Below are 12,111 nucleotides of genomic sequence, written 5' to 3'. Positions count from 1 at the left end.
GGTGCTTTCAGACTCCTCAGCCTCCTTTCCGATTCCAGTCCATTCAGCAGTGGGTTGGGAGAAACTTCACCAGCAGGCACCTACTTTGCAGATAGCAGTGAGAGGCTTCATTTATATTCTTGTCCTGGGATTGTGCGACTACTATAGGGGCGCCAAGTTTACCAACACACAGCAGAGAGAATGAGTGACCTAGAGGAGGACTTCGCAAAGATCCTGATGCTAAAGGAGGAGAGGATTAGGGATCTGGAGAGCCGCTTGTCAGATAAAGAGGAGGAAATCCAGGAACTGAAGAGAAAACTGCACAAGTACCAGTCCGTCCTGGCTATGCCAAGCAGCACCCACATTGGACCCAGGACCACCAGGGCACAGGGCATCTCAGCTGAACCTCAGAGCTTTAGATCTTACCATGACCTCACCAGGCAATCGTTTAAAAAATTTACCAAGTCTGAAAGGTAGGAGGACCTTGCTACAGTATACACAGCAATAGGCTATATAGCTCTCACTGCTGTCATTCTAAATGGCTGTTTTAATCCTGATCTTCAGCAGACACAAAACTTGCTGCCTGGTTTTAAACATATTTGAATGGGTTAATTTGCAGTTGAAGGATGTACATATGAATCTCACTTTTCTTTATATATGTCACTCTGGGCAGATCCAAGGTTCAGAAAACATAATGTCAAAAATAATGGCTGATATTCAGGTCTAAACTGATAATTCCATATGTGTAAAATAAAATGTTCCAAAAGAAGGTTAAGCACCCCAGCACAACCCCTGGGGGACGCACATAAAACTTTTCAGCTATTTTAAACAACTTCCTGTTATCTTGTTTCACTTACTTTCCTCAGTGTGTCTCTTTGTGATCAAAACAAATATATACATATTAGCAGTATGGCTTTCTCTGTATGCTTTAGTAGTTGTGTTGCTTTAAGAGGATGTAAATGAGCCACAGACAATGGTAAAGTAGCATCGATCTGACCTGTCATTTAAGCCCCCTTTGGAAATTAAATAGAGGAAGTCCAGAGCATTATTGGCTTTTAGAAGCTACGAGTACATGGCTGAAAATGCATGTTTCAGGATATTTAATATCCCATTAGCCAGTGCTCTCTTCCCCTCCCCTCGCTTTCTCTTGCATACACTGCTCATCAGATCTCATAGCTGTGCCGGCTGCACACTTAACACACTTCAAAAGAGGGCTAGAATGAGAACAGACTTTGAGGGACAGTGACAGAATCGCTGCATTCGTTACATAGCCATGTCCGTGTGTGCATCAGTTCCCATAGTGATATATATATATCACACAATACATATATATATATATAAAACACACTCACAAGAAATGATAAATGAGCACCAGAATGCACTGTATGGATGAGATGAATGAAGTGCACACAAGAATAACATGTGACATGCTGGGAGATTCAAGGGTTAAAGGAGCCAGCTGTAGTGTTGTCCTCACTGTAAACCTAACCCTTGGAAGAACACATTTTTGCTTGCTATAATGGAGAAAACAAACCTTTCAACCACTAAAACCAAATCATTCTTTGAGAGTCTAACTAAAAAAGTTTAATAACTTATTTTTACCTTTTTGTCTGTGGCTCCTTATAAAATCTCCTACAAGGCTAAAGAAACATCCAGTATTCATTGTATATAAATCTATTGAATGATTTGTGAATTCTTCTGAAAATAGCACATTGTATTTGAGGAACGTAGTGATAGGACAGAATGTAGAGCACTTTGATACAGAATATGATGTGACACATTAAGGGTCTTTTGGAGGTGAAAGCTTAAAAAAACTGGATCATCTCTGCTGAATCAGTTCTTATTTTTTGTCTATGATAGAATAACATCTGACCAAACAATGGTACAGCTGTTAAAGAGTTAATGTGCTGGATGACAAACATTTACAGCTAATGACAGGGCCTTAAATAATTTCTTGTGGGATATAGATTTAGTTTTTACTAGCACAGTCTTCCCCCCTATTCCCATGCTGATAGTCATCGTGGTGAAGCTTGATTTTTTTTTTCCTTTTGCAAACTGAAAAAAACAAATGTCCCAAAATACTGCTTAACCCCTGATCACATTTCCATAAGGAGAAAGGTCTGTATTCAAACAGACATTCAAAATATAGCCGGAATGCGGACGTGCGTTAAAATAGGGAACAGTTGTTGGTTTGGAAGTAGTGACAACGACAAAGGCCAACGATTCGTGATTGGAGTAAGAGGTCTAATATAGACGCATCCTGTCTTAAATAGTAAAGATGCGGTCATACAAAGGTCATGGGCAGAGTTATATTGAGGCCAATGTACCCTTGAGGTGATTGTCACTGTATCGGATTATTTTACGTGTGACAATTTGGGATTCTGGCCCATAGATATCCACTTCAATCTATTTTGTCCTGCACAAAGTGCCTCTATTTATTCTGCTAGATGACACTGCGCAATGCAAAAAACCCTCCGGTAATTTTTGGTTTTGAAGAAGCGGTGATGTAATACACCTCAAAGTGTGCTTGCCTGGTCTCTTGACCAGAACGACAGATGCTGTCATGCTAGCATTGTTATGCACTTTTAGGAACTGGACTAAATGGAAAAAAAATAATAATATTGGATGGGTTTCCTAAGAGAGTGCTTTACTTTACAACAGCTGCTGGTGTGATGACCCAGATGAGAATTTGACAATCTGCAACTGTTTTACATCAAAGATTTTGTTATTTTTTAAGTTTTATGACGTATGGATACAAATTGTCTATTCAGCTAATTAATCTATTTGTACTACTCTGGGGTTATGTTCCAAGTCAAGATTGTTAGCTGCGAAGCTGCTCTTTTGCACATACCTCTTTATCTATACTGTACTATAATGATGGCCACATGCAGGCAGACCTGGCTGAGCCTGAGCACCAAGCAACAGGACCAGTTTCCAAATTTCCGCATGGATGGTCAAATTAGATAGGTAGAGCGACCTGACCTCACTGAGCCCATAAATGCAGTTAGTACCGAACACCCCCACAGGCATATAGTCAACTGCTGATCTCAGGCATGAAAATAATCCAGCCAGTTTCAAATGGAATTTTTCAGCGTCACTCAATAATGGACAAAATTTAGCAATGGGTAACTAGCTTAACACCTTGTTTGCCCAATTTGGTTGAACTGAACAGACATTGTCTCGTGTGGCATGTAAACATAAATTGATTAAAGGGATTGTAAGGTTATACAAGTTTGATTAGTCAGTGGTCAGATTGTGGTGTTGTTGTTTAATCAGCGGATTCAGATTAAACCAGTGACAGTAAGTGTTTGCATTTGAAATTTTGTCCTTAAATGCAATGGTGACCAACATCTTACGATCCAGTTGTTCAGCTTGATCGGTAATCTTCCTGAACTACATCCAATGTTGCCACACAATCTGGATACATCTGGCAATTCAGTGGTCGGGCAGAATGGCCAATCTGGTCGACATTTTCCAAATTGACTGACAAAAAAAGGCATGTGTGTGACCACCTAAACATATGTGGGATGAATGGTTTTCTTGTCTTGCACCGAGCTCTGTTTAAAAAAAAAGAACCTTTTTCTCATAATTGGATTGTGCAAAGTTGGGATAATTGTAATGCGAGAATACATTACAGTATACATAGAAAATGAAAATGTAAAACAATCAACATAATTTCCTATGGACCAATAGGGCATGAATATAGCAATGTATGAGTACAGGGTTAGAGTAGAGCATTTAACTTACAATACATAATATGATGATTAGGACACTTATGGGGATGATATAGATGAACAGCACCATAACACTTTGTACAGTATTTATGTAACCATTCCGCAACAATTTCCAACATCTTAAAATAATTTCCAGGGACAGTTTGCTGCTCAGCTGCTGTATCCATGGAGGTTACTTGGGGGTGTTACATGGGCCTTGGAATACTACAATCCTCATCATGTTTACTAAGTTTGATAACAATGTAAATGTTTTTCATTTTAAATAATTCTTTTCAACACATTAATGTATAGGGGCCTTTATCAATCTGCTGCGAGAAGGATGATTTCCTCTTAATCCCTTATTGCTGCAATTTCTAAAGAAAAATTCGACAAGGCAGCTGTACATACTCAGCTTCTGTTACTGGGCATATCATCATCATCTATATAGAGCCACAAATTCTACAGCAATGTATAGAGAACTCACTCACATCATATGTGCATGCAGGAGCCCGCAATGACTTTCAGTTCCACTAATATAAAAAAAACTGTAAAGAAAAACAAAACAAAAAAACACATAAAAAATATTTTTAAAAAATTTGAATAAGGCATTTTTTACAATAATTTTCATACCATTACCATCATGAGATTGCAGTAACAGAACAAGTATTTCCGTTGTAATGCTTGTTTAATAGGCTTCCCCATGCATAGGCATTTTACCACTAGTGGGGTGGGGGGAGGTGTTACTGATGGCATAATAGTGCCGGTAACCCTTTGACGTACAGGGTGAAGCAAGAAAAAACACTATAGCTGGTGAAACACCCGAGACAGTTGGCAACTATTTTCCACTAGTTCTCTTCTACCCACAGAGTGAGGCCCTAGACACCACTAATAATTACCTAGACACAGAACTATTACAACACTGCTGTTACTTGTCATACACACATAGGAAGGACAATATCAGCAATGCAGTCCATTATCTGCACTGGGTCAGATAAGACATTATGTATAGTGAGTGAGGTTAAACATTTGTATATACTGTTTATGTAACCAGGACTCATTTTCTGGAATGTTTTCCCCTCCAATCTCTTAATTTAAAATGTATCAGTTAGAACAGGTTACTTACTTTAAGTAATGTATTTCTAAATAAAAATGTGCTTGGCTATGTCATATTATCATTTACTGGATGTTACTGTCAGAGTCCAAAGTCAACATTAACTATTGTTGGTTTTGCCAAGGTTTTTTTTTCCAACATCAGGAGTGAGGATAAGGGCAGTTATACATTCAGCTGTGGTGCTTTACCGGCACTGCTGGTGAACCAAGTTTAAATAGACCTCAAATATTCACCTATTAATCACTAAGATAAATCCTTTGTCTATATGACTGGATGCTGGATGGACCCCGAATGCAACTTGTTTTATTTTTTAATGATCTAGCTTCAGTATAGACAAAACATTCCTCATAATGATCAAAAGATCTTTATTTTGTGGTTTGCTTATACTACGTTCACCTTTCGGTGGACATAGTGCGGGCCGAATGTAGATTACAAGCCCTAAAGGAGTGTGGTCTGCTACAGGATGAGTCTATCATAATGCCAGTGTTTTGGGGGTACAGCAAAATATAGGGAATTAATTACACAGTGCAAATTTCCTCAATTAAAATGTCTAATTTAAAGGTTTGACATGTGAGATCTTATAATAGTGAAAGCGACGGGGTAGATTTATCAAACCTAAAAATGGAAAAGTGGAGGTGGCCTATAGCAACCAATCAGATTCTAGCTATCATTTATCTAGTACATTCTAGAAAATAATAACTAGAATCTGATTGGTTGTTATGAGCAACAGCTCCACTTTTACTTTTTACAAAGGTTTGTTAAATCTACCCCATAGTATCACTTTCACCTTCATAAGATCTCACAACAATGACCCCCTTCCCCGCATAACGGTAATTTATTATATCCTACTTGCCCTGTCCATGATTCCACCACTGCTTGAGCGGTGTACTTTAGAATCATTTACTTATAATAACCACAAAGATTAGGTGGAAAAAACCAGAAAAGAGTGCCCTGCTTGTGAGGTTTTATAACTTGAGTGGAGGGGCAAACACAAAGAAGGTGACCCTGAGTGGGGGTAATTGTGTGTGTGTGGGGAGGGGGGGCAGGGTGAGTTAGAAGAAGGGCTGGTAGGCTTTGATGAAAAGATGAGTTTTAAAGGCACGTTTGAAACCTTAGTGAGCAGTGAATAGTCTGATTGGGAGAGAGAGTTTGTTCCAGAGTTGGGAAGCAACACGGGAGAAGTATTTGTGGTGGGAGTGGGAAGAGGTAATCAGTGGGGAGGAAAGGCGGCGGATGTTGGCAGAGTGAAGGGGAGTGTGTGAATGGAAATGTACCTTCTCCCAGCATGCATGGAAACAATCGGAGTAGTTTGCAGACCTAACAAAAACACAGTTGTCAGCGCTTGACCTTAACACTGCGTATCTGTGTGTATCTAGCAAAATGAAAACATGAGGTATTGGTTCATATTTTGATCAAAACATTTAAGCCTGCATCCCAGAGTCATTCTGTTTTGTATACATATAAGGCATTTATACTACCACGCAGGTGGTAACATGTATAATATTGGATTAAATAAGCGCAGGCTTATTTCTTATCTGGTTTAGTGTGCAGACTTGCATTTCCATGCAGCAATCCTGGTTCCTTTATACTGTATTGGGCTGCATTATAATGTAATTGATAGCTCATTATAGTAGATACTGAAACTATAATGAGCTGTAATGTGAAATTAAACAATATATATTACAGTATATCAGGTGGGCTGGAAGGTTGCATAGAAACACAGGTCCTCGCAGCTGTCAAATCATTACCATGCAGGCAGCTCAAAGCTGCACTACCACCTAGAAAAAACTTCCCTAGCCAGAGCCCCATTACTCCCTCACTTCTCTTACAACCACATCTGGAAAGGAGGGGCTGGAAGTTTCAACCAGGAAGATCAATTATATTGGTCCTTTTGCTGACAGACCCCCTCCACCACCATTTTAAGTTGTCAAAATGTAGCAGTCCCCGGGACTCCTGCTGTCACTGAGTGGTAGTGCAGCCTTAACACATACTTACCTACTTTTGTGATCCTCTGGGAGATTCTGGAGGAGAGGAGAAGAGGGCAAGTGAGGGGGGTGTCAGGTCCTGGCCGCCAGTGCCCATTGACGCACATCACATTCAAGCAGTGCCTAGTAGCTCGAAATGCGTCAGTAGGCCTGTACTAGAACAGTGGCTTCGTGGTTACTTCTGCCTCACAGCACTGGAGTCATGAGTTTGATTTCCGACCATGGCTTTATCTGTGTGGAGTTTGTATATTCTCCCCGTGTTTGCGTGGGGCTCTTCCGGGTGCTCCGGTTTCCTCCCGCATTCTAAAAACATACTAGTAGGTGAATTAGCCTCTCTCTCTCTCTGTCTGTCTTTGTGTATATTAGAGAATTTAGACTGTAAGCTCCAATGGGGCAGGGACTAATGTGAATGAGTTCTCTGTACAGCGCTGCGGAATTAGTAGCGCTATTTAAATAGCTGATGATAATGTGTAGTGTAGGGAAGAAAAAATAATGAGTTTTATGGGTGGAGAATCATAAATGTGGTTGAAAAACCACTTTAGCACATTAATATTTACATGTTTCTTAGCTATATTTTGTATAGATGAATTTGCAATGTTGGTCACGGGAATCTTCTTTCAGAAACAAACCTCACATCAGCATAAAGATATCATTGTTGCTGTTAATATTGATAGAGAATGTGTCCTGTATATATAAAAATAAATATGTGCACAGATAGCCATTGCCCTGCATAAAATATGCTTTCATGCCATTTCATTTTCCTTTTGACAGTGGAAACTAATAAAGGCACTAATAAAATCAAGTGATCAGGTTACCATTTTAATTTGTGACATACATCAAAATAAAATGCTTTCTGCAGCCGCTCCTTAAACTGAAAGCCAGCTCGCTAGGAGTACTTTTTATACACATGGTGGATTAACACGGTGATGGGATCACTGTACATATAAAGATATGTTTTGTAGCACAATACACTGTGGCACAGCTTAGAATACTACTTGTAATGTGAGGCATTTGTAGTGGGGCATGTCATGCCTATGGCATCTGCCTTGGCACATAGCGTAGCTTCTAATGAAAGTAAATCTCTTTGGATAGTGGATGTAAAGTGCATCTCTAAAGCTGTAAATAGAGGATATTATCTAATTGCTGAGATTGGCTTGTTCAATGAATCTGTCAGGATGGATATCTGCTGCACAAGGTCGCTTGCAGACTCATCCCCACCATCCCTGCTACATTCTTCTTTCACAGTGTACATAGGGTAAACTTTCATTTTTCCACTAAGTGTTTGGATTTGTTCTTTAGAATGGAAGCCATAAAGTTTATTTTTGGCAGGCTGACTCATTACACTTTTAAACAATTTTGACAGGTCGAATATATGGACATTGTGATTGTTCACGGGGGGAGGGGCATTGTGAGATGCAATGAAATGTAACCCTTCAGGTGCTGGGGTTTGTCACCGAGAATCATGTACCAAGAAATAGCATGTATTGCCGGGGCCGTAGTTGACACTATCCAGAGCCGGATTTAGACCTCATGGGGCCCTAGGCAAGATACTGGTTTGGGGCCCCTTCCCTGAAAAAATCCATAGCACTATAGTTTTTTAGCATAACATATACCACTATTCAGGGGCTGGCTGGCAGACTTTAGCCTGGGGGGGGGGGGGCAAGCACATAGCACTGGCCCATAAGTAGCTGTCCATTTTTAAAGGGTAGTTTCACCGCCGGCCCTGGGAGGCCCCTCTGGGGACCGCTGGGCCCTAGGCAATTGCCTAGGTTGCCTAGTGGGAAATCCGGCCCTGACACTATCCTAGGCATGGTGAGTGAATATGCAATAAGTTAGTGTTATTGCATGACACATGCCCCTCCATCCAATACCCCCTCCTCCATTATTTTAGTGTAAAATGCTGTCCCCTCCCACCTGGAGATAGATTCATCAGCTGCAGCAAATGCTATATACAATGGAAAGGGTTTGCATTGTAAAACAGACCTGTTCGGTTCTGTTCTAGTTTAAAAATAAATAAATAAAAGTCCAGGAAGGTGGACTTATGACTTTCCCTGTTTTATTTTCCCATTTTAATAGCAACAATTTCATCCGTAGCCTGATCTGATACTTTGGGAAACAGTTACACAAATGCCCTACCCTAAGTACTAATACTATCATCAACGCACTCATAGGGGTAAATGTATCAAGCTGCGAGTTTACGGTGGGCTTGAAAAGTGGAGATGTTGCCTATAGCAACCAATCAGAATGTAGCTGTCATTTTGTAGAGTGCACTAAATAAATGATAACTAAAATATGATCGGTTGCTATAGGCAACATCTCCACTTTTCAAACCAGCAGGAGACTCACAGCTCGGTACATTTACCCCCTGGTGTGCACTGAAGGCTGGGATGTGTATGTACAGTCTGGTTTCACAGAGGCAGTCAAGCAGAGCAACGCTGGAACTCACATTCTTAACTCAACACGTTATGGGACACATTCATGCTGTAGATTATGACCGTGTCAATTAGGCATTAAAATAGTCAATTTGGAACTTATTTTTAGTCATGGTATTTAAAACATTTTAGCCATGCACTCTACTAATCAAACCCTTTTTGCTAAATATTAACCCAATGACTGCTGACGGCTACTGTCAAAAAGACTTTTTGAAGTCAACCTCACTATTGAAGTAATAATTATTTCTGAAATAAGACCTGCCAACAAAATACATTACATAGAGGACAAATGTATGCTCAAAACTAGGAAAATATTGGGCAACCGTAAGCCAGGCTTGTACTTAGGAATGTTTTATCAAATCTTCTTCTTTCTGCAATACCTCGGTTATTTCTTGACAGTACATTGAAAATAACCTGTGACGTACAGACTAGCTTATGAAACATTTGTTCTGGCAGTGTGGCGTAATGTTAAGTCAGCAAATGGTGGCACGGTGGCTAAGTGGTTAGCACTTCTGCCTCACAGCGCTGGGGTCATGAGTTCAATTCCCAACTATGGCCTTATCTGTGTGGAGTTTGTGTTTATGTTCTCTCTGTTGTGTTTGCGTGGGTTTAATCCAGGTGCTCTGGTTTCCTCCCACACTCCAAAAACATACTAGTAGGTTAATTGGCTGCTATCAAAATTGACCTTAGTCTCTCTCTCTTTCTGTGTGGGTGTTAGGGAATTTAGATTGTAAGCGCCAATGGGGCAGGGACAGATGTGAATGAGTTCTCTGTACAGCGCTGCGGAATCAGTGGCGCTATATATAAAAATGGTGATGATGATGATATGTGGTTGAATTTTCTCAATTGGTCCAAATATGCATTCCCATTGTAGGTGTTGAGAAATACATTTGCCTAACAGTCCTTTACATCTATACCTTTGAGTAGGTGACGGGTAAACAGGAATGCTGGTGACGAACTTTAAATTGTTGTGTACTTTTGAGGTCACCTAGAATAAATAAATACATAAATCAGTGTTATAGTGCACATTATAGGGGATAATCAATAACAAAAAACTATATATATACACACACACGTACGTACGTACGTACGTACGTACGTACGTACGTACGTACGTACGTACATATATATGTGTATTGCCCATTACAATTTTTGAGAAGACCCTTTAATAGTGCACTATTATGTATTACCTAGCATTCATTTTGGAAATGTATTGCAGTCTATGGGAGATTTTGTGCCCAGCAGGAAACAGGTGGTTGCATGCCTTCTTTTCATGGTCATTTCTGACATACCACAATAAACATTTACTGTCTTCTGATGACCTGCTTTGGTTTCCCATGTACACAGTGAAATATCTATGATGGGTTTATTGAAGCTGACAGAGACAGTTTTATTGTGCTACAGCGGCTGCAACAACACTGCCCCAAGCTTGGTTCTAAGGACAGCTGTTAAAGTCACAGGATTCTCCTTTGTGGGCTCCATGCTGAAACTCTCCCACCTGTAATCGTCACTATAGGAAATAGCAGACATATATTAGTCATGAAGAGTCTTGTCCTCAATGTCCAGGGCAGCCCAATGTTTGTTTGTTTTTGCTAGGGTCCTTTGGCAAAAAGATAATATTGAAACGCCAAGATCAAAAAAGTAAGTGTTTATTTTACAAGAGCTGATAATTATAACATTGTCGTTAAACTGCCTTGTGTACATAAATTATAGGAGTGATGTAGATAAGTATATAGGAGTTATAAAGGGTAAACTGCTTGTCATAAAATAGAGAAGATTATCACACGTAAGATTATCACACAGCAGTGGCAGCAGTAGAGGGCTCGCCACCCCAGGGGTTCATATTGGATCCAGGCTCAGTTTACTAGCAGGGCGACATCCCATCAGCCTGATTGAGGTTTTCTGTTCCAGCCAGCAATGTAAATAAGAATGGGAGGAATGTAACTGGCCGCCCAGCCTGATAGGTATGCAACTGTCACAGAAGGAAGAGAAATATGTACTAGGACAGTCGTTAATGAAGATGAAAGTTTTCATTTTGCGTTGCATGCCAGTATAGATTAGGGGCCAGCTGCAAGATACAGGACAGCAGCAATATAGAAGAATTATAGCATACTTGTCATTTAGTTTTATATACTTATTTAGAGGCAAATATTGTTTCATTTACATCAGGCGTTGAACAGAACAAAAAATACTTGTGTTAATGGGGGTACGCGCTGTACGTTAAAGAGGACATGTCATCAGTCTTGCAAGAACTTAGATTTTTTAAAAAAAATAAACGATAGCCCAACTTTAAAAGCTATATTTTTTTAAAACGACCCCAACCCCACCATTGTCCCTTCAGAGACTAAGAGTCTCATTTAGAGTTGGATGCAATTTACACTAAAATCGTAAGTGTAAATTGCATCCCGTAATTTACACTGTATTTAGAGTGGCACGGATCTTTAGATCCATACTGTGCAAATTACACAAACATGTCTTTTTATCTGCTTTATGGGCCGGCGTGCCAGTGTATCATGCACAGCGCCCTGTAAAGCAGATAAATGAATAAAAAAAAATTATGTAAAAAAAATAAATAATAACAATTGTTGCCCCCCCCCTAAACATCACAAGCGTTGGTTATGCTGTTGAGCACACCTGTTTTATTTATTATTTTACTTTATTTTTTTCATACACCAAGGCCTGTTGCACCAGCTGAAAGCACCCACAAAAGATACGTCTCCTAGAGACCTGTCTGCAGTTGCTTTTAACTCAAAATAGCATGTAAGGAGTGTGAACACACCTTTACATTGCTAGGCTCGCACATTAACCTCCCAGTTCCACCTCTCTAAGCGCAGAGAGGAGCAACGGGGAGATCAGTCTCAGTCGGAGTGCAAACTGAGACGCATCTTTGG

The 12,111-nt window shown here is 40.0% G+C and overlaps 1 protein-coding gene across 2 annotated transcripts in view; it reads left to right on the top strand.

Annotated features, from left to right (window-relative positions):
• The first annotated feature begins 155 nt into the window (after nucleotides 1-155).
• Nucleotides 156-12,111, top strand: part of PRKG1 (protein kinase cGMP-dependent 1) — a 796,378-nt gene continuing 784,422 nt past the window's right edge. For both annotated transcript variants that reach the window (XM_075216377.1, XM_075216376.1), the window contains exon 1: nucleotides 156-452. In XM_075216377.1, coding sequence (XP_075072478.1) covers nucleotides 181-452 — 272 coding nt within the window. In that variant the 5' untranslated portion in view covers nucleotides 156-180. The remainder of the gene's footprint in view (nucleotides 453-12,111) is intronic.

This window comes from Mixophyes fleayi, chromosome 6 (genome assembly GCF_038048845.1).
Source record: "Mixophyes fleayi isolate aMixFle1 chromosome 6, aMixFle1.hap1, whole genome shotgun sequence".
Classification (NCBI taxonomy): domain Eukaryota; kingdom Metazoa; phylum Chordata; class Amphibia; order Anura; family Limnodynastidae; genus Mixophyes; species Mixophyes fleayi.
The sequence above is the reverse complement of the archived record's forward strand: the minus strand, read 5'-3'. Positions and strand labels throughout refer to the sequence as shown.